We start from the raw sequence: 23,337 nt of genomic DNA on the forward strand, positions 1-23,337 counted from the left end.
TTTAGTGCTATATGTTAACTGACAGTTGCTATGACCTTGTTTATCTTACTGAAAACCAATAAATTATTTATTTTTTCCAAGAAGCATTTCAATAAGTACACTGCCTGGAAAGTATGTGAATGATTACTTCATTAGTGTTGTTCGAATTCATTATTGCTACCAGGCCTGGTAGGGTATATAAGGGCTGTGAACAGCATCAGATATATATTGATCATTGCGAAGAGATGACACATATTCGGTCTTGTGTTGGACTGAATGGGAATGTGAGGGCAGACATACTCGTTAATTTTCCAGTCCACCATGTCTGACCTTCACAAGGAAGGATCACTGTATTATGCACCAAGTACATTACAACCCCTTCACATTCATATCTTCCATCTGAGAACAAGTAATGAATTTTGTGCAACATTCTCTCTCTCCCCACACCATTGGTCAGAGACTACAAGCAGCCATACTAGCAAATTACTATCGCCTACCTAGGCTGCCATTAACACCACATCTCTTAATTCATGCATTTGGAGTGCTGCCATGACCAGGAAGCATTGACTGCTGATGTGTGGTGTCTTATTGTGTTCAGCGGTAAATTGCTGATATGCACTACCCTGGGTGACCATTGTTCACAAGTATGACAAGAACCTGGCGAGAGAGCCCAGTCTTCTGACGGTTAGGAGGTGCACTGCGATGTTACTCCAGCTGTCATGTGTGGGAAGCCATCAGGTATGACTTCAGGTCATGGCTGGTAGTGATTGAGGGAATTCTGATGGCACAAAAGTATGCCACAGACACCCTGCATCCTCCTGTGTTGTAAATTTGACTCAATTTTGCTATCACTGAAATAACATTGTGTACTCCCTTAGCCAGGAAACTTAAATTTTTTTCCTCTTCTTTTTTGGATGCTTCACTTTTTTTGACAGGCAGTCTAATTAGTTTTCTCTCTTTTAAAATACCTGCTAGTTTATAGTATTATATATTTTTATAATAGCAGAAACTCATGCCATCTGTCCAGTATTTGTTATTAATCGAATATTAGGACTGTCACATCTTGCACAATGTCTTTCCTACTTGTTGTTCTTGTCAAGTCCTTTTTTGTCTGGATTACTTGAGTATGTATTTAATTTGATATTTTCTGCCTCAGGTCATGCAGTATGTGTCATTGTCTCCTAAAAGACCTCGAATTCTGGGACTTACAGCACCAATCTTCAACAGTACAGCAGATCCTGGTCGCTTGGAAGGTGAAATGCAGAGATTAGAAGCTGCACTTCTCAGCACAGCAGAAACAGCAAGTGACATTGTTTCAGTACTAAGGTAATGCAGTGTTTACTTCATGAAAAAAATTTTGTTTGCCCCAAGATATTTCACCCTAATGACAATGTAGGATTGTTCAGTAAAATTAGTCTTTAATTTCAAATACAGCTGTTCCCACAAATGAAGGTGTTAGAAAGAAAATCCAAATTGTGCATCCTAATAATTTGGCACAGCAATCAAGGCATATGATTATCATTTGGAAAGAGTGAGGTCCAAAACTCCATACAAACAGTTTTGCAGTTTCAGTGACATTTGTTATAAAGAGTAATACATACATACATACATACATGCTTACATACATTAATCCTTGTTCCATAGATCATGAATATGACATTTCTAAATGATGTGGAACGTGTCACTTCAACATAAGTTTTCTTTACACAAAATAATTAATTATACATTTTTTTTGTACAGTTACTACTTCATATCTAAGAATTCATCTAATGAGTAGAAGGAGTTGTCATTCAGAAATTCTTTTAATTTGCTTTTAAATGTTGGTTGGCTATCTGTCAGACTTTTAATACTATTTGGCAAGTGACCAAAGATTTTTGTGGCAGCATAATTCACCCCGTTCTGTGCCAAAATGAGATTTAATCCAGAATAATGAAGATCATCCTTTCTTCTAGTGTTGTAGCTAAGCACTTCGCTGTTATTTTTGAATTGGGATGGGTTATTAATGACAAATTTCATAAGTGAATACATGTATTGCAAAGGTACTGTGAATATCCCAAGTTCCTTAAATAAATGTCTGCAAGGTGATCTTGGGTGGGCTCCAGCTATTATTTTGATTACACACTTTTGTGCAATGAATACTTTCTCTCTTAATGACGAATTGCCCCAAAATATGATTCCGTATGAAAGTAGTGAATGAAAATAGGCATAGTAGGCTAATTTACTGATATGTTTATCACCAAAATTTTCAATAACCCTAATAACATAAGTAGCTGAACCTAACCGTTTCAGTAGATCAATTCAATTTCTCATCAATGCACACACCCAGAAATTTTGAGTATTCTACCTTAGCAACAGACTTCCGTTCATAGTCTATATTTATCAATGGTGTTATGCCATTTACTGTACAGAATTTTATAAACTATATTTTCTCAAAATTTAGTGAGAGTCCATTTGCAGAGAACCACTTAATAATTTTCTGAAAGACATTATTCGCAATTTCCTCAGCTGATTCTTGCTTCTTGGGTGTAATTACTATACTTGTATCATCAGCAAAAAGAACTAAATTTGCATCTTCATGAATATAGAGCGGCAAGTCATTAATATGGGACACCATTCTTGATACCTCCCCAGTTAGAGGACTCTGCTGGTTTTTTGTAGACTATCTGTACTGTTAATTTCAACCTTCTGCGTTCTTCCAGTTAAGTATGAATTAAACCATTTGTGCACTGTCGCACGCATACCACAATACTTAAGCTTATCTAGAAGAATTTCATGATTCACACAATCAGAAGCCTTTGAGAGGTCACAAAATGTCCCAATGGATGATTTTCGGTTATTCATTGCATTTAATATTTGATCAGTGAGAGCGTATATAGCATTTTCTGGTGAAAGGCCTTTCTGAAAACAAAATTGACATTTTGTTAGTACTTCATTTATACAAATATGTGATGCTACTCTTAAATACATTACTTTTTCAAGAATTTTGGATAAAGCTGTCAGAAGTGAGATTGGGCGGTAGTTGTTAGCATCAGATCTATCCCCTTTTTTATGCAATGGTTTAACAATAGCATATTTCAGTCTATCTGGAAAAATTCCCTGTTTCAGTGAGCTACTACATATGTGGCTGAGAATCCTACTTATTTGTGGGGAACAAGCTTTTAGTTCTCTGTTGGAAATGCCATCAATTCCATGTGAGCTTTTACTTTTGAGTGAATTTATCATTTTCCTAATTTCAGTAGGAAAGGTGGGTTGAATTTCAATTTTATCAAATTGCGTAGGTACTGCCCCTTCCATATACTGCCTTGCATTTTATAATAAATAGCTGGAACCTATTTTCTCTACAACACTTAAAAAATGATTAGTAAAAATGTTTTCTACTTATGACTTCTTGTTAACAAACTTTTCATTGTGTTTGTTAGAAATACCATCTTCCTGTGCTCTCGGTTGCTCTGTTTCCCTTTTCACAATATTCCAAATTGTTTTAATTTTATTATCAGATTTGCTAATCTCAGACATAATGCACATACTTCTGGACTTTTTAATAACTTTTCTTTATATAGTGCAGTAGTTTTTATAATGTTTCATTGTTTCGGGATCATTACTACTCCTAGCTATGAAATACATTTCCCTCTTCTGTTTACAAGATATTTTTATCCCTTTAGTGAGCCACCGAGCGAGGTGGCGCAGTGGTTTGACACTGGACTTGCATTCGAGAGGATGGTGGTTCAATACCGCGTCCGGCCATCCTGATTTAGGTTTTCTGTGATTTCCCCAAATCGGTCCAGGCAAATGCCAGGATGGTTCCTTTGAAAGGGCACGGCCGACTTCCTTCCCCATCCTTCCCTAAGCCGATGAGACCGATGACCTCGCTGTCTGATCTCCTTCCCCAAATAACCCAACCCAACCTTTAGTGAGCCATGGCTTTTTACGTGGTTTCTTACAATTGTATTTCACTGTTTTCTTAGGGAAACTGTTTTCAAATATACTCACAAAGGTATCATGAAATAGGTTAAATTTTAAATTAGCATCATGTTCCCTGTACACCTCATCCAGTCTAACTGTTGCAAGCTTTCCCTAAAATTTTGAAGTGTTAGATCGTTAATGGAACGCACTGTTTTGCATTACTGTTTGGAGCTATATCATATACTGTAACTAGCTGTGCATTGTGATCAGACAGACCATTCTTAACAGGAAAAGTTTTTATTTGATTGAATTTATCTTGGTCTATGAAAATGTTATCTAATAGTGTGCTGCTTTCCTGTGCCACCCGAGTAGGGAAATCAATAACTGATGTCAAATTGAAAGAACCAAGTAATACTTCAAGGTCAAGATTTCTGTCTGACCCTTTCGGAAAATCTACGTTGAAATCCCCACAAATTCCTTTGTCTGACAGGTAGCATAACAAAGACTCAAAGTTCTTCAAAAATAGTTGAAAATTTCCCAATGGGGAACTATACATGGCTACAATTATAAAAGTGCCTTTATTCTGTTTAAGCTCACATGCATATCCTTCTGTGTGTTGCTGTATGCAAAATTTTTGAGTTTCCAAATTTTTCACAATATGACTGATTTTAACATATATAGCAACTCCCCCTCTCTCCATAGCGTTTCTACTTATATGTGCTGAAAGCTTATATCCACCTACATATACCATTTCCATACCTGTGACTGTATGATGTTCAGACAGGCATAGTACATCTATTCCACTCTCAGTTTCTAAATCTTGTATACAAACAAGAAGCTCATCTACTTTATTTTTCAATCCCCTGATATTCTGATGCAATATATTAACATTATTTTTCACTGTACTGTTATGACAATCTTGTGATATTTTCACATCATTAGTACCTGCCTGTCTGAACTTTTCATTAAACTTAATTTTAATCAATGTAGGATGATTGGATACTGATCTTAGCCTAAAAAAGTTCTCCCATGAGTTTCAGTGCCCCCTCCCCCCTAAAGAGTTTGCTATCATCCCAGCCAGTTTACCCTTCCCTTTCCTATGGAGATGCAGGCCATGTCTTGTGAAGTCCCACCTATCAATACCATCAACAGGAACCAAACCTATGCTGACAAAGTAGCTGCCCGAAGCAGCTGATCTAGCTCCATATTGACCCTCCTGACAGAGCTGTTCAATTGGGGCCGGTCATACCGCATGAAAGCAAGAACCAAGCCAACATTTGTATGATTCTTTCTCTAAGAAGCCCTTCTCCAAAGATCCTCCTTTCAATGTTGAAATTTATTTTCTTCAATGTGCGAAGTAGTTTGTGGTGCTCAAATGTACTTTTCTAATGAATCTCCTTCATTTGCAACATAAATATGAGGAAGATTTGCACTAGGCCTCTGAATATCTTATAATGCTTTAATTTTTCATTCTAACCTGTTGACTGCCTGACCCTGTGGATAATTTTTGAGTCCATTGAATAGTTACAGCAACAGTATGTGAGCTCTGTTTCTGTTGTATTTTCACACTGAAGCTGGTAGTGTGTGTGTTTTATCCTATGGTGCCGAATGATAGAAAATTTTTGGTGGCACAGGTGCAACTAAGAGTTGACGTACGAGGTGCATTCAAGTTCTAGGGCCTCCGATTTTTTTTTTCTAATTAACTACTCATCCGAACTTGATGAAACTGCCGCTACTTCTCGACGTAATTGCCCTGCTGACGTACACATTTTTCACAACGCTGACGCCATGATTCCATGGCAGCGGCGAAGGCTTCTTTAGGAGTCTGTTTTGACCACTGGAAAATCGCTGAGGCAATAGCAGCACAGCTGGTGAATGTGCGGCCACGGAGAGTGTCTTTCATTGTTGGAAAAAGCCAAAAGTCACTAGGAGCCAGGTCAGGTGAGTAGGGAGCATGAGGAATCTCTTCAAAGTTGTTATCACGAAGAAACTGTTGTGTAACGTTAGCTCGATGTGCGGGTGCGTTGTCTTGGTGAAACAGCACACGTGCAGCCCTTCCCGGACGTTTTTGTTGCAGTGCAGGAAGGAATTTGTTCTTCAAAACATTTTCGTAGGATGCACCTGTTACCGTAGTGCCCCTTGGAATGCAATGGGCAAGGATTATGCTCTCGCTGTCCCAGAACATGGACACCATCATTTTTTCAGCACTGGCGGTTACCCGAAATTTTTTTGGTGGCAGTGAATCTGTGTGCTTCCATTGAGCTGACTGGCACTTTGTTTCTCGATTGAAAAATGGCATCCACGTCTCATCCATTGTCACCACCGACGAAAAGAAAGTCCCATTCATGCTGTCGTTGCGCGTCAACATTGCTTTGCAACATGCCACACGGGCAGCCATGTGGTCGTCCGTCAGCATTCGTGGCACCCACCTGGATGACACTTTTCGCATTTTCAGGTCATCATGAAGGATTGTGTGCACAGGACCCACAGAAATGCCAGCTCTGGAGGCGATCTGTTCAACAGTCATTCGGCGATCCTCCAAAACAATTCTCTCCACTTTCTCGATCATGTCGTCAGACCGGCTTGTGCGAGCCCGAGGTTGTTTCGGTTTGTTTTCACACGATGTTCTGCCTTCATTAAACTGTCGCACCCACGAACGTACTTTCGACACATACATAACTCCATCACCACATGTCTCCTTCAACTGTTGATGAATTTCAATTGGTTTCACACCACGCAAATTCAGAAAACGAATGATTGCACGCTGTTCAAGTAAGGAAAACGTCGCCATTTTAAGTATTTAAAACAGTTCTCATTCTCGCCGCTGGCAGTAAAATTCCATCTGCCATACAGTGCTGCCATCTCTGGGACGTATTGACAATGAACACGGCCTCATTTTAAAACAATGCGCATGTTTCTATCTCTTTCCAGTCCGGAGAAAAAGAATCGGAGGCCTTAGAACTTGAATGCACCTCGTACTATGTTGCAAAATGCATAAAACATTTTTAATTTCAGGAGACTATTGGACACTAAAATTTTCTATTTTATATGATAATGCTTTTGCTATCCCACATCATCATCATCATCATCATCATCTTTTTCTCAGAGCTTCATAAATTATTCTGTTCCACTGCTGTTAAAGAGCTAGTTAATTTTATGCTCCGTTACTGCTCTCTTCTTCATCATTAGCCTTTGTGTTCTGGTGTGTTCTCCACTGTTTCTCCTTCATAACATACACTTGTCACATGAGCTGTGTTGTGTTGATTTTTTGATTTGATTGGCCATCTCAGAGCACTAATCATGGTGCTACATTGTTAAACTCGAGGATCCCTTTTGGGTAAACTTGGTCACAAATTGTAGTGCAAGAATTTAGGATTTCTGTATTTCCCTAAACATTAGATGGATACCAGTATAATTTCTCTGAAGAGACCGAGCAAGGTGGCGCAGTGGTTAGCACACTGGACTCGCATTCGGGAGGACGACGGTTCAATCCCGTCTCCAGCCATCCTGATTTAGGTTTTCCGTGATTTCCCTAAATCGTTTCAGGCAAATGTTGGGATGGTTCCTTTGAAAGGGCACGGCCGATTTCCTTCCCAATCCTTCCCTAACCCGAGCTTGCGCTCCGCCTCTAATGACCTCATTGTTGACGGGACATTAAACACTAACCACCATCATCTCTGAAGAGTACAGTCAAGATTTTCAAATTCCATATGTTGTTCACATCTCATTGTTAATTTTCCTAACATAATATGATTTCTTACGTTCGAGTACGGGCCCTGAGTGACTCTCCTACATAATTGCTGGATTTCCACATAATAATAATAATAATAATAATAATAATTATTATAATTATTGTTATTATTATTATTATTATTTCTCATGCCATTTCCTTTCTTTTGGTAGATTAAGAAACTTCTGGTCTGAAAACATAATATTTGAGTATCTTATGATTGTGGTTACATGTAATTCTGTTTGGTAAGTAGCAGCTTTCATTTTCTTTCTTTGACTGACATTTTATTTCTTTTTAGAACATTTTATGTATAAGTGTTCTTGTTTTAAAGATTTTATTTCTTTTTAAAAAGTCTGAGAAGTTTATACTAGTGAGCTGGTAAGTTGGTGTGTTGAAGACCTCAAACAGTTTACCTAATCTTGGTTAATTTATTTCATTTATGTTTTTATTAATTGTCTGCAGGTATAGCACAAAACCAAAAGAATTTGTTCTGGAATGTGCGCCTCATCAACCAGGTGAATTAGATAACACTTTAGAGGATATCGTCACTGATGTGTTAAACTTTATTCAGGATCATCGATATGATCCATTAGAAGTGTATGATGATGAATTTTTTGAGGAGCTGAAGGATATTCCTGACCCGAAATCTGATCCACTAAAAATCCTCAACGAATTCTTAGATGTGCTACACACCTTAGGTGAGTATTTGATACAAGGTCTTTTAATGCGTATTTATCTTAGAATATCCAATAATATGTTCTTCAGCTTCCGTTTGTATGCAGTGAGCTTAGACCAAGTACTTGTCAAGGGGTATGACTGCTGATTGACTGCTGTTATGTCATTGCGTTTGACTTTTCTATGTACAAATGAAAGAGGCGAGTAGAAAGCAGTGAAAAAGCTAATAACCTAATAAACATAGGTGCAGAAACCAATGGTTTTTCCATTACAACTTATTATGACTGAGTACATGAACACCTTATAACAAGAGCCACAAGGTTCCAGCCTGCAGATATGCACGAGGACAAACACAGTGCAAGTGTTCCAGGTGGTTACCATGGCTACCATGTCTCCTCGTCGATGACCATATACATTCAAAAATCTCAGGCATGTACCAAATACAGGGTTATTACAAATGATTGAAGCGATTTCACAGCTCTACAATAACTTTATTATTTGAGATATTTTCACAATGCTTTGCACACACACACAAAAACTCAAAAAGTTTTTTTAGGCATTCACAAATGTTCGATATGTGCCCCTTTAATGATTCGGCAGACATCAAGCCAATAATCAAGTTCCTCCCACACTCGGCGCAGCATGTCCCCATCAATGAGTTCGAAAGCATCGTTGATGCGAGCTCGCAGTTGTGGCACGTTTCTTGGTAGAGGAGGTTCAAACACTGAATCTTTCACATAACCCCACAGAAAGAAATCGCATGGGGTTAAGTCGGGAGAGCGTGGAGGCCATGACATGAATTGCTGATCGTGATCTCCATCACGACCGATCCATCGGTTTTCCAATCTCCTCTTTAAGAAATGCGGAACATCATGATGGAAGTGCGCTGGAGCACCATCCTGTTGAAAGATGAAGTCGGCGCTGTCGTCTCCAGTTGTGGCATGAGCCAATTTTCCAGCATGTCCAGATACACGTGTTCAACCGTTTCTTCGCTCACTGCAGGCCGACCCGTTGATTTCCCCTTACAGAGGCATCCAGAAGCTTTAAACTGCGCATACAATCGCCGAATGGAGTTAGCAGTTGGTGGATCTTTGTTGAACTTTGTCCTGAAGTGTCGTTGCACTGTTATGACTGACTGATGTGAGTGCATTTCAAGCACGACATACGCTTTCTCGGCTCCTGTCGCCATTTTGTCTCACTGCGCTCTTGAGCGCTCTGGCGGCAGAAACCTGAAGTGCGGCTTCAGCCGAACAAAACTTTGAGTTTTTCTATGTATCTGTAGTGTGTCATGACCATATGTCAATGAATGGAGCTACAGTGAATTTATGAAATCGCTTCAATCATTTGTAATAGCCCTGTACACTGACAGACGTCCAAAATGCGTTTCTGGAGTTTATCAACACTGTCTGGAGTCTACAGGGCTGGGGTACAGCAAAGCTTTTAAGTATCTCCTGCCCCCCCCCTCCCCCCCCCCCCCCCCCCCACACACACACACACACACACAAAAAGCCAATGAGTTCAAGTCAGGGGACCTGGGAGACCTTGGTATTGGCAAGCCACAACCTAATGAACGTGTTGTTGAAACACTGTGTACCAGTATGATATAATTAAATGGGGGCAGTTTATCATTTTGTAATATATGCCTAATTTGCAGAGTTTCGAAATAAATGTAGCCTTAAACATTAACTGTGTTGTAACATTCACGTGTCTACACTGGTGTATTTGTTGTTATCACGGAAATTAGTGGCTGCTGGAAGTGTGTTTATTGTGATCAGTTGCTTGCTTCATTGTCCTCTACTGCACCCATTGCATGTGTGTCTATAATAGTTAAACACCATGTAAACTTTAGCTGATGACAATGACATGATTGGCAGCCTGAGAGCATTTTATGGAATGTTAGTGCCACAAGACTCTGCATTCTTATACAGGGTGAACCATGACTTTCAGAGGTTGTTCAGGGATATCTACTGAGTATTTTGATACAGGGGACCAACAGTCTCTGGCAGCTCTTTGCAGAGTTATTGCATTTCATTTCGTTCCTTATCCCAATTAGTTTTGAATCCGTATTGCACTTGTGATAGTGCACAACAGTCCAAATATTGATGATATATGCTGTTTCTCTTGTTTCCGTGTGCTCACGGTATTTGCTGTTGATGACAGGGTGCCCTCAAGTTTGCATTCAGTACAGCTCGATTCTCCCTAGGGTTGTATTTTCTGACAGCGTTAGTTGTGCATTAACAGAGACTGATAGCAGTAATATGGTTAGATTTATTGATGAAGAGTTAGCCAATGTGCAGTTTGTGTGTGGATTCACTGAATGCATTGGAAGGACTTCACAAAGACACTTTTCTGAGATATTCCCACTCCAATGACAACCACATCACTATACTTTTGCAATTGTACATAGGTGTCTATGAGAAACTGGATCCTTTTGTGTTAGAACATGAGATACTGACACTGTAAGGCATGCCAGAACACCTGATATGGAACAAATGTGTTACATACAATTGGTGATGTAGTTGGCACATTGCACAAGCTATGAACACAACCAGTCTACTGTTTTGAGTCTTAAATGAACAGCAATTGCACCCGTATCATCCACAAAAGGTGCGATCATTGCAGCCATCAGACTACCCATTTTTAGGACATTTGTATATTGGTTCCTGCAGCTCTGTACAGAAAACCCCAATTTTCCTGCCTTCATATTGTTTATACCTTAGGCCATGTCTACAGGAGAGGACAAAAGTGGGAGTAGCCGTGTATGGGATGACAAAAATCCACACGCACTGGTGCGTCAATCCTTATTTGGCAGACACTTGCTGTGAATGTATGGGCTCATGTCAACAATTTTGTGATTGGTCTTTACCTACTTCCTGATACATTGAACAGAGACATGTATAAAATGTCCCTTCAAAATGTCCTCCCACAGTTCCTATATGATGTGCCACTGAGAATCCATCAGCTTATGTAGTTTCAACATAATGGTGCTCCACTGCACTTGGCAATTGATGTTACGAACCACAAAGAAATACAGTTTGGACGACAATGGATTGATTGCAGTGATCCTGTTCCATATCCAGCTCAGTCACAAAACAGTACACCAATGAACTACGGGTCATTACATGTCAAAACAGGCAATAATTCAAGGATTTGTAACTCTATATTTTAGATTTTCACAAAACTTTGCATATTTGCGTATACTTCTAACATAGGAATTTCTGCAATATCTTTCTGGTCTCATACTACAACTGTGATCCTTTCAAAAACACAGACAAACAGTTAAAAAATATCTGAGGTCAGTTTGCTTGTCTTTTATATTAAGTGCTAAAAGAATCTATGTAAAACCAGGCCAAAAACTATGCACAACATGTCGTAAGATTTGTGAACAGAAAACTGACATCAGTGAGAGAAACGAAAGTGATGGGTGGAGGTGACATTTCACAAATCAATACTAAAAAGTCAAAGTATTGAGGATGCAAATAAAACTTAAACATGATTTTAGGTGCTCTTCCTGAGAACTGCACTCCATTCCAAATCATAGCAAGGCTTCATATGGAAAAAAGAAGCTAGAAAAAGTGAAGCATGTTTTGGAAAGAAAAGAGTGCCGGACATTAGATTGTAGTATTGAAGATTCTGACCGTAGAGAATATACTCGAATGTTAGCAGGAGCAAAAGACAAAGTTAGCATTCAGAAGAATGTGTATATGCAAAAAAGATACATCCTTTGCAACTTTAAGAGAAATGTACTCTTGTTGTAAATGGGAGAATCCAAACATTAACATTGGTCTTTCTAAATTTTGTTCACTAAGACCGAAGTGGTGTATTCTAGCTGGTGCTGCCATTACTCATTCAGTGTGTGTGTGTGTGTGTGCGCATGGATGGTATCCATCAAAATGTGAAACTGCTTTTGGATGCAGAACACAGTGAAGAAACATACAAAGAACTTATAAAATTTCTTGTATGTGACTCTGAAAACTACGACTGTATACTTACTCACTGTGGTAATTGCCCCAGTGATGACAAACTGTCAGAATTATTAAAACAGAAATTAGCTTATAAATATGCTGATGATGAAATTGAATTCATCCGGTGGATAAACACAGATCCATGGACAGAACTGATAAAGCAGTATGCAACCATTGGTGAATACATAGACTTCTTGGTGACAAAATTATAGGCACTTAAACCACACTCATTTATATCTAAGTGTCAGTCAAAAGCATTGAAAAAACTGAAAGAAAATTTAACCACAGAAAAAGTAATTCTGTAAATAAACTTTGCTGAAAACTACAGTTTTGTAATTCAGAGAAATTCAGAGTTACCACTGGACAAGAAGCAGCTGTACAGTCCATCCCATGTGTGTTTATGTGGTAATGGTTAATTGGCTGGCAGAGCATTATCCACTAGTGAAGAAAGTGCATTGTTTCACTAATGGATGTGTTGCTCAATATAAGAGTAGAAAATGCTTTAAAAATTTGTGTTGAGAAAAGCTAGTCTTCAACTAGTGGATGATGCACAAATAACAAATGCATCTGGTGTTTTATGATTTCTTCAAAGCTAATATTGACAATTTTGTTTCACTTCTTAGAGAAAGTCAATATAGATTTCCTATGCAAGAACCTTGAGAAGATATTTTCAACAACTCACACAGTATGTGGTACCAGGAATTTTCACCATTAAAACCACTTTCTCGTGATCCTTTAGAGATTAGAAGAGTAATGTCTTATGAATAGCCTTCCTGATTTTTTTCCTTCAATGAAAATGACTCACAATGGACATGCACTCGTCCTCAACAAAATTCTTTTGTAACAGCTGTATATGACGACACGCGCTACTTTGGCTTCACCAGAAATGTCTGTGATGTAGAAAGAGACATTGAACTACTTTTTCTCTACCTACCTGGACCATCAGTGTCATTCTTTTGGACTGAGAAGGAAGACTCTTGTTTTGTGCCTTTGAGAAAACATTTTATGTGCTGTTGGTGTACCTAAATCAACATCATTAGGCAGAATGTGTTACTTTAATGAAAAGGATATGACGTTAACAGAAAGTAATATGTCACAGTGGATTAAAAACAGAGGTGCTCTTAAAAAGTTTCATTGATAGTTTCAGGGATCTTCACTGCTGAACATTTACATTTTAAATTAACATTAGTGTCACTAGAATAATTATTCTTTAAAGATGCTAATTTGACACCCTAAATAAAGTTAATCCATGTAATGAAAATGTTTCAATTAAACTTCATAACTTTTTGCACTGTACTTTCATGAGGCAGCCTTTCTATAGGTTGTCAGTTTGCATAATGTGATTTGAATGATCTTCTGAACAGTGATGTGATATATGTTAAATGAATATCCAATACCTATCAAAACTCAGGGAGGTGCTTCTTATTATTTTTTCTTAAAAAAAAGTTCCGATAAAAAGAAATCTTGTATCAGCTGTCAGAAAGTGTTTTACATATTTAAAAATCACTGTTTGAACCAGAACAGCTCAAGTTGATTTTCTATATTCCCATAAGTCAAGAATAGCTATTAATTTTTTTCCCAATAAAGATCCATTCCTTCTGTGACATCTGGGGAAACATAATAGTGATGTGTTGAAAATAAGATACTTTCTGTTATTATTGTCTGAGGTAACGCAATCCAAATGACAAACTTCAGCTGCAGCATTTACATTTGTAAAAAAAATTCCATTTTTTCCCCTCAAACAACATGAAGTATGTGGAGAAATTTTGCATAGACTATTGCCATGCAGAAAGTAACAAGTAGAAAAAGTTTCTTGAAAATCTGAAGCAGTGGGTGTCAGGGATGGATGGTCTTATTTAGAATTATCATTTTTTTCATCACAACACAAAGTACTGTGATTTCAGATTTGTGTGTGTGTCCATTCGTAGAAAACCCATTAATATTTTTTTTATTACAATGTCTACTGTCTTGGGAATTATTTAAGACCAGTTGTAAGTTGCCACTAGGTTGGAGAAATGTGATGTTGGAGAAATGCGATATAAGCATTTTTCAATGTGTCTGTACTTTTTCCGAAAATTGGAAAGTGACACACACTGAATTTTTTGTATATTTTTTTTTATAACTTTACAGCTTAAATAATTACATGTCTGTTAAGTGTGTGTGTCTCTTAACTTAAAAAAAAGTTCAAATCAAAAGCTTCATAAGCACCTGAGCTATGGGCATTTATGTAGGTAGGTACCATTTTGCACTGAAATTCGTGCAGAACCCAGTTAGCTGAATATCACTACATTTAAAATTCGATATAAAAAAAGAAAAAAAAGTTTTAGTCTGAGAGCAAAGAGATTTTTTACAAGTTCTTACGTTATAACTATAAGCAGATGTGCAAAATTTCATGAAAATCTGTGATGATGGACGACATGACCTGTTTGATTTGATGTGGAATGACCCCTACTTCTTCAGAAGGCATGTGAAGGACTTAGTTCACAAGACTCCAGTTGGTTCTTGCACACACCTGATTGCTAGGTTCATTGCAGCCAAAGAAGTATTATGCCAAACACATGGAATTCTCGAGGATGTAATTCAGCCTATGGTGTGTCACTGTACACTCTGCTGTGAACGTGGTGGTAGACAATTTGAACAGTACCTGTAAGGGAACAGTTCTGCATTTGTTACCTGCTGTACTATAAACTGACAGAACAGAGTGAACACACTGTAATAAAAGTGTATAGGAACTGCTATAGGGATTTTGATCAGGTTTTGGGTAATAGATACACTGTTTCACGAGCAAGGTGTTTGTTTATAATTTATAAAATGTCAAACAAACTGACTGAATCATGATGTATTAAAGTTAAGTTGTGAAAATGATACAATTTCCACATAGAAAACAGCCGCCATAACTCGAGAGAGCAGCAGTGCCTTGAGACAGTGGAAAGCTTGACTAAATCCTAATTTGGTGTGATGGTCTAGTGCTGAGCATTTGACTACCAGCTGAAAGATTGTAGGATTGAATCCTGGCTAAGTCACTTTTTTCACTCTGTCTCATAATCTAGCATTCACCTCTCATTCATGTGGAGATTCGCCAGAAATGAAATGTGGCCTGGATTCCATGTTACACTGTATCTCCCCTTTTCCTAGTGGATAACCGGTAAGGGACATGCAAGTCACTTGAGTGACATTCAGTTGAATGTAGATGTTTCAGAACACGTGCGCAACGAAAAAACATGTGAATCCAAAACCTGTGGTATTTATTTATGCATAAAGTAAAATGCAGCATTGGCTGCACCTTTATTTTGTTTATATAATGAAAGGAAAGTTTTGCAGAAGCACAGAGATGACTCAACTTTCGGCGTTCTGCTTTCCTTGAATCGAACCTAGATTTGGACAAAATTCCTTGTGTGACGTGGCAAAGAAGTTGGCCACAAACAATTCACAATGAAGAATTGCGGCAACGAGTCTCAAAAATGCATCACAGTGAATACTCAGCTTCACAAGAGGAGTGCTGTAACACAAGCTTGACATGCACATTATGCATGTTTTTTTCTTATTTTTTGTTTTATTTGTGTTACCTCAGCCAGACTCTGATACATACTGAATCACTCACACACACACACACACACACACACCTCCCCCTGTGGGTCCGGGGGTTAGAATAGGCCCGAGGTATTCCTGCCTATCGTACGAGGTGACTAAAAGGAGTTTCACACATTTTGGCCTTTATGTGATGGTCCCCTGTAGGGTTTGACCTCCATTCTTCAAAATTTTCCTGAAGAGAGAGCCAATTGGGGAAGGGCGCCTTACAATGTGCATCGTCTCCATTGTGCATTGAAATCTTCAGTCCACTTTCTCATCGTCGCATTGCAGTCCTACCCATTCTCCATCTCTTGGATGAGGATACTTTCCTGGGTGCGTTTTCCACCATGCACTATGCAGTGACAATTTCTGCGTCGACGATGACCATGGACTTCTTTGCACCTGATACCCAGCATGGTAGCCAGTCGGTTGTGGTGGGGCTGCCATGTATCCTGTTGGTTGTAGCCCCCTGACCACGCAGGGATCGCTCTGCTGATGCCTGCGCTGTTAACTCCCAATGTATGCCAAGGGGTAGATGCTCATCCCCCTGGGGCATCAGGACTCCCGGCAATGGCCATCGTGCCAGGTGGGCTTTGCTGCGGCTGGGTGGCGTCCGTGGAGGAGGCCCCTGGTCAGACTGGGTGGCATCAGGGCGGATGACACGTGATGAAGCATAGTCCATCATCTCTTGCTGGTGGTGAAACACCAGCAGTCTCTAAGCGGTCACGAGCTCAATTCAATGCACAGAAGTACGACCACAAATCGTTCCCCTCCTTGGCCACACCATGGGAGGAACATCAGGCTAAGGATGGCAGCAGATCTTATTCACGCTGGTATCTTGCATATTCGAGCACTGATGGGGAATCTTTCATCTACATCTCTACAGCTACATACATACTCTGCAGAACGAGGGAAAAATGACTGCCTATATGCCTCTGTATGAGCCCTAATCTTTCTTATCTTATCTTTGTGGTCTTTCCGCAAAATGTAAGTTGGCGGCAGTAAAATTTTACTGCATTCAGCCTCAAATGCTGGTTCTCTAAATTTCCTCAGTAGCGATTCACGAAAAGAACACCACCTTTCCTCTAGAGACTCCCATGAGGATGAAGCCTCAGTTTGTTGTTGAGTATTTAGAGGACAAGTTCGGGGAGGTGGAGGGCTTGTCCAAAATGAGATCTGGGTCATTCTTGATCAAAACAGCAACCTCTGCCCAGTCACGGGAGTTACTCGCTTGTGACAAGCTGGGGGATGTTTCTGTAACCATCATGCCCCATAAGAACTTAATTATGGTCCAGGGTATCATATTCCACAGAGACCTTCCTTTGCAATCCGACGATGAGCTGCATGCCAATTTAGAGCGGCGAGGTGTGCATTTCGTCCTGCATGTCCACCGGGGTGCGAAGGATAATCAAATTTGCCACCGGTGCCTTCATCTTGGCCTTTGAGGGTGATAAATTGCCCGAGAAGATCAAGGTGATGGTCTGCTGGTGTGATGTAAAGCCCTATACCACTCCCCCGATGCAGTACTTTAAGTACTGGAAGTTCGGCCATTTGTCTTCCCACTGTGCTTCCAGTATCACATGCTGAGATTGCGGACGCCCATCACATCCGAATACTCCATGTGCCCTGCCTCCCATCTGTGTCAACCATTCGCATTGCTTGCCTGACTGCAGGATTCTCCAGAAAGAAAGGAAAATCATGGAGTACAAGACCCAGGACCGACTGCCCTACACTGAGACTAAGAGAAAATTTGAACGCCTGCATCCTGTGTGTATGACATCGTCTTACACTTCCGCTATGACAGTTCTGGCACCATCAGCTCCGCCAATCCAGGTCACCTCTTAGAACCGGAAGACTACACCTGCCCCCTTGATCGTGGGGGCTATTTACCTCCCTGTTGCTTCTGCACCACCTACTTCAGGAGCAAAAATCCCCCCTCCCCCCCCGCCCCGCAACCATCGGGGACATCCGTCCCCACTTCTAAGCCGGAGAAGTGTAAGTCTTCTTCGGCTTCTCTCACAAGGAAGGGGTCCCTTGGGTCACTCCCTTCCCAGGTTTCTTCTAGTCGGAAAGATGACACCTGCCAGTGGCTGAAGAGCCCAAAAGCAGCTGGTCGTAGGGCTTCACGCTCATCCTCAGTCTTGGAAACTGAGACAGTGAAGTCCTCCCAGCTAGGGAAACCTAGAAGTTCTGCGGCTGAGGATGGGGTTGAGATTTTGGTGTCCGCTGAGGACCTAGATCTCGCCAGACCCTCAGACACAATGGATATAGACTGCTCAGGCAATAAATCAGTGGCAGCAGGTGACTTTGAGGCCTAAACTGCCTCATTGAATGTTCCATGCCTTCCCAGTCTCATAATGTCATCCTGCAGTGGAATTGGGGTGGTTTTTTCCACCGCCTGGCTGAGCTACAGCAACTGTTAAGTTTTACACATGCTATCTGCATTGCCCTCCAGGAAACCTGGTTCCCAGCAATGCGGAACCTATCCCTCCGCAGCTATAAAGGGTATTACATGAACCATAGCGACTATAATCGAGTGTCAGGTGGAGTTTGCGTTTATGTCCTAAACTCGGTCTGTAGTGAACATGTGCCCCTTCAAACCCCTCTTGAAGCTGTGGCTGTCAGAATAAGGACGACATAGGAAATAACTGTCTGCAGTGTATATCTTCCTCCAGATGGTGCAGTACCCCTGAATGTATTAGCTGCACTGATTGATCAACTCCCTAAACGTTGCCTACTTCTGGGAGATTTTAATGCCCATAACCCCTTGTGGGGCCGTCCAGTGTGGCCGAGCGGTTATGGGCACTTCAGTCTGGATCCGCGTGACTGCTACGGTCGCAGGTTCGAACCCTGCCTCGGGCATGGATGTGTGTGATGTCCTTAGGTTAGTTAGGTTTAAGTAGTTCTAAGTTCTAGGGGACTGATGACATCAGATTTTAAGTCCCATAGTAATCAGAGCCATTTGAACCCTTGTGGGATGGTACCATGCTTACTTGCCGTGCCTCTTTAAATACTGGGGCCATCACACATTTCAGTGTGGCTCATGGTAGTTACTCAGCCATTGATTTATCAATTTGTAGCCCAGGACTTCTCCCATCTATCCACTGGAGAGCTCGTGACGACCTGTGTGGAGTGACCACTTCCCCATCTTCTTGTCACTGCCCCAATGTCAGGCACACGGACTCCTGCCCAGACTGGCTTTGAATAAGCTAGACCAGGGAACTTTCACCTCTGCTGTCACCACTGAATCTCCCCCACATGGTAACATCAATATGATGGTTGAGTAGCTGACTAGCACAATTGTTTCTGTGGCAGAAAACGTGATTCCTCACTCTTTAGGGTGCCCAAGGCATAAGGCAGTCCCTTGCTGGTCGCTGGAAGTCGCTGAAGTAATTAAGGAGCGTCAGCAAGCTCTACAGCGGCGTAAGTGGCACCATTCCCTGGAGCACCTCATAGCCTTTAAACAGCTCCATGCCCGTGTTCGCTACCTTATCAAACAATGGAAGGAGGAGTGTTGACAGAGATGTCTCCACCATTGGGTGCTACACGTCACCTTCACAAGTCTGGGCAAAGATCAAACGTCGTTTTGGGTACCAGGCCCCATCAGCTGTCCCTGCTGTTACTATAAATGGCTAGTTATGTACCGACTCAAATGCGATTGCCGAGCACTTTGCTCAAGCCTCTGTGTCGGGGAATTACCCCCCCAGCCTTTCGCCTACTCAAACGGCTGCTGGTAGGGAATGTCCGCTCATTCACTACACACTGCAGTGAATCCTATAACGCCCCATTTACAGAGTGGCAGCTTCTCAGAGCCATTGCACATTGCCCTGACACATGTCCTGGGCCTGATCACATCCTCAGCCAGATGATTAAACATCTCTCATCTGACTACAGGAGACATCTTCTCGTCATCTTCAACCGGATCTGGTGTGATGGCATCCTTCCATCACAGTGGCAGGAGAGCACCATCAGTCCGGTGCTCAAACCAGGCAAAAACCCACTTGATGTGGATAGCTATTGGCCCATCAGCCTCACCAATGTTCTTTAAGCTGCTGGAACATATGGTATGTCAGTGGTTGGGTTGGGTCTCGGAGTCACATGTCTTGCTGGCTCCATGTCACGGTGGCTTCCGCCAGGGTCACTCCACTACTGATAGTCTTGGGGCCCTCAAGTCTGCCATCCGACCAGCCTTTTCCAGACGGCAACTCCTGATTGCCGTCTTTTTTGACTGACGTAAAGCATACGACACAACTTGTCGACATCATATCGTTGCCACATTGTATGAGTGAGGTCTCTGGACACCAATTCAAATTTTTATCCAAAACTTCCTGTTGCTCTGTACTTTCCATGTCCAAGGTGGTGACTCCCATAGTTCCATCCATATCCAGGAGAATGTAGTCCTGCAGGGATCTGTATTGAGTGTCTCTCTGTTTTTGGTGGTCATTAATGGTCTAGCAGCACCTGTCGGGTCCTCCGTCTCACCTTCTCTGTATGCACACGACTTCTGCATTTCGTACTGCTGCTCCAGTACTGTTGTTGCTGAGTGGCGCCTCCAGGGAGCCATCCACAAGGCGCAGTCATGGGCTCTAGCCAACGGCTTCCAGTTTTCAGCCTCAAAGTCGTGTGTCATGCACTTCTGTCAGCATCGTATCGTTCATCCGGAACCCGCACTTTACCTTAATGACGATCCACTCACTGTAGTGGAGACACATAAATTTCTAGGACTGGTTTTTGACACTCAGTTGACTTGGCTCCCTCATCTTTGTCAGCTTAAGCAGAAGTGCTGGCAGCACCTCAATGCTTTCCATTGCTTGAGCAACACCAATTGGGGTGCAGATCGCTGTACGCTGCTGCAGCTCTACAGAGCCTTTGTCCAATCCTGAACTGACTATGGGAGTGTGGTTTATGGTTTGGCAGGGCCTTCAGCATTGCATTTACTCGACCCTGTGCACCACTGTGGGGTTCGATTAGCGACAGGAGCTTTTAGGTCGAGTCCGGTGACCAGCCTACCGGTGGAGGCTGATGTCCCTCCACTGCAGATCAGACATGCACAACTGTTCGGCAGTTATGCAGCACACGTTCATAGGTCCCCTGGGCATCCAAATTACCGTCTCCTTTTCCTGCCCGCAGCAGTCCATCTCCCGCATCAGTGGCCCAGATCAAGGCTAACGATTGCGATTCGCGTGCGGTCCCTTCTCACTGAACTGGAGTCGTTCCCTTTACGACCTCTACTTGCTGTCTGTTCACGTACGCCTCCATGGTGCACACATCAACCGCAGCTTCGTCTGGACCTTTTGCATGGCCCTAAGGACTCCGTTAACCCCGCCGTTCTCCACTGTCACTGCCGCTCGATTCTTGACATGTTTCGGGACTCTGAAGTGGTTTACACCGACGACTCAATGGCTGATGGTCACGTAGGCTTTGCATATGTTCATGGAGACCGTATTGAGCAGCACTCCTTGCCAGTTGGCTGCAGTATTTTAACTACAGATCTGGCGGCCATATCTTGTGCTCTTGAGTACATCCGCTTATGCCCTGATGAGTCATTTCTCCTGTGTACTGACTCATTGAGCAGCCTACAAGCTATCGACCAGTGCTACCCTAGCCCCTCCCCCCCCCCCCTCTTGTAGCGTCCATTCAGGAGTCCATTTATGCCCTGGAACAGTCCTGCTGTTCAGTGGTGTTTGTGTGGACCCCAGGAAACGTTGGAATCCCCGGCAACGAACTTGCTGACAGGCTGGCCAAACAGGCGACACGGATACCGCTTCTGGAGATAGGCATCTCCAAAGCTGACCTGCGTTCTGTGTTACACCGCAGGGTTTTCCGGCTTTGGGAGACAGAATGGCATAACAGCACACATAACAAACTGCGTGTCATTAAGGAGACTATGAATGTGTGGAAGTTTTCCATGCAGGCCTCTCGCAGGGAATCAGTTGTCCTGTGCTGGTTCCGCATTGGCCATACGTGGCTAACACGTAGTTACCTACTCCGTCGCGAGGACCCACCTCAGTGCCGCTGTGGCTCCCAAATGACAGCCATCCACCTCTTGCTGGACCACTCACTTTTAGCTGCTCTGTGGCTGACTTTTAACATCCCCAGCACTCTGCCTTTCATTGTTGGTGACAATGCCTCCACAGCAGCTTTAGTTTTACGTTTTATCCGCAAGAGTGGGTTTTATACTTCTATGTAGGTTTTAGCGCATCCCTCTGTGTCCTCTACCCAAGTGCGTTTAGGGTGGAGGTTTTAATGCATTGCAGAGTGGCTGGCTTTCCCTTTTTATTCTCGTGGTTGGCCAGCCACTGTAATCTGTTTTCATGTTTTACTCTCTTCTGTTTCTAGTGTGTCACTGTTGTTTTTTTGTCCTCTTTTGTTCCTTTTAGTGTTCGTTGCCTTCCCTTCGTTCTTGTGGCTTTTCCTTTCTTTCCGTTTTGTGTTATATGGTTCGTCCATTTTATTCTCAAACTTGTGGCTTTGTTTTATTAGGAACAAAGGTCCGATGACTTCATAGTCTGGTCCCTTCTCCTGCTTTTAAACCAACCAACCAATACATACACCTATAATGAATATAAAATATTTTTATTGGTTGTAAACATATTACTTACATTGTAATATGCTCCCATCATTGCAATGAGATGTCACTCCAAATGCCAATTCAATATGGAACACACAACATACGTGCCTCTAGACAACCTTCCTGGCGTGTGCATCTTACCCACATAAGTTATGTGAAAGTGGTGATATTCAGTTGCTTGACATTGTTCTCTGAATTTTATTTGTGATCTCCAAACAAAACATGCTACGCCAGTCATACCATCTGGCTGTAGATACTTGATGCTGCCTGTGCAAAGCCGGGCTGAGCCGTTGATATATCCTGTAATGGAACAAGTATGTAGGTAATGTGCTGTATTTGTGCAGTGACACAGCTGAGCAAGCCTTAAAACTTCTTATATGTGACCAACACTACAAGAACACAGAGTATAATAGTAATATGTACATTCATTAATTGTATATCACGAGTAAGATAAACCTGTAAATTCTATGGAAAACTTACATGGAAGTGTGAAGCTATTGGTGTGTATTATGCCAATGGGAAACAAAACTTTCGGTGTTAAAATAATTAATTGAACCTCTTAAAAGCAAAAGGCCTGCATATTGCCTTTTTGGAGGCTGCTTGGAGAGCTGTTGTCACTCATATAGCATGCAAGCATCTTCATACAATCAGTTTGGCATCACAGAAGATTTTCTTGAAAATATTGCTTCCAGATGACATCTTTCAGAGCAGCTGGTAAAGTACTTTCTCACAATTTATTAACCACCTTATTGTTCATAGACAAAAATTGCAGTTGTGTTGCTCGACTTCTACCAACTCCTGATCAACACCAAAGCTTTCAGCATTTTTTTTTAATTTTTTGGATGTTACTGAAATTAATACCAGTTATCCTGATATTTCCTGTGGCACAGTTCAAGTCATGCAGCAGTTGGGTAACTCTTTTTAAATGACCTTAGACTGGCAGC

The 23,337-nt window shown here is 41.6% G+C and overlaps 1 protein-coding gene across 1 annotated transcript in view; it reads left to right on the plus strand.

The window, feature by feature from the left end:
* The window catches only part of LOC124721826 (endoribonuclease Dcr-1-like), a 293,757-nt gene that overhangs the window by 71,487 nt on the left and 198,933 nt on the right, over nt 1-23,337 (plus strand). The window contains exons 6-7 of the mRNA XM_047246948.1: nt 1,136-1,305; nt 8,075-8,310. Of these exons, the coding sequence (XP_047102904.1) occupies nt 1,136-1,305; nt 8,075-8,310 (406 nt within the window). The remainder of the gene's footprint in view (nt 1-1,135; nt 1,306-8,074; nt 8,311-23,337) is intronic.

The sequence above is a fragment of the Schistocerca piceifrons genome, chromosome X (assembly GCF_021461385.2).
Source record: "Schistocerca piceifrons isolate TAMUIC-IGC-003096 chromosome X, iqSchPice1.1, whole genome shotgun sequence".
Lineage (NCBI taxonomy): Eukaryota > Metazoa > Arthropoda > Insecta > Orthoptera > Acrididae > Schistocerca > Schistocerca piceifrons.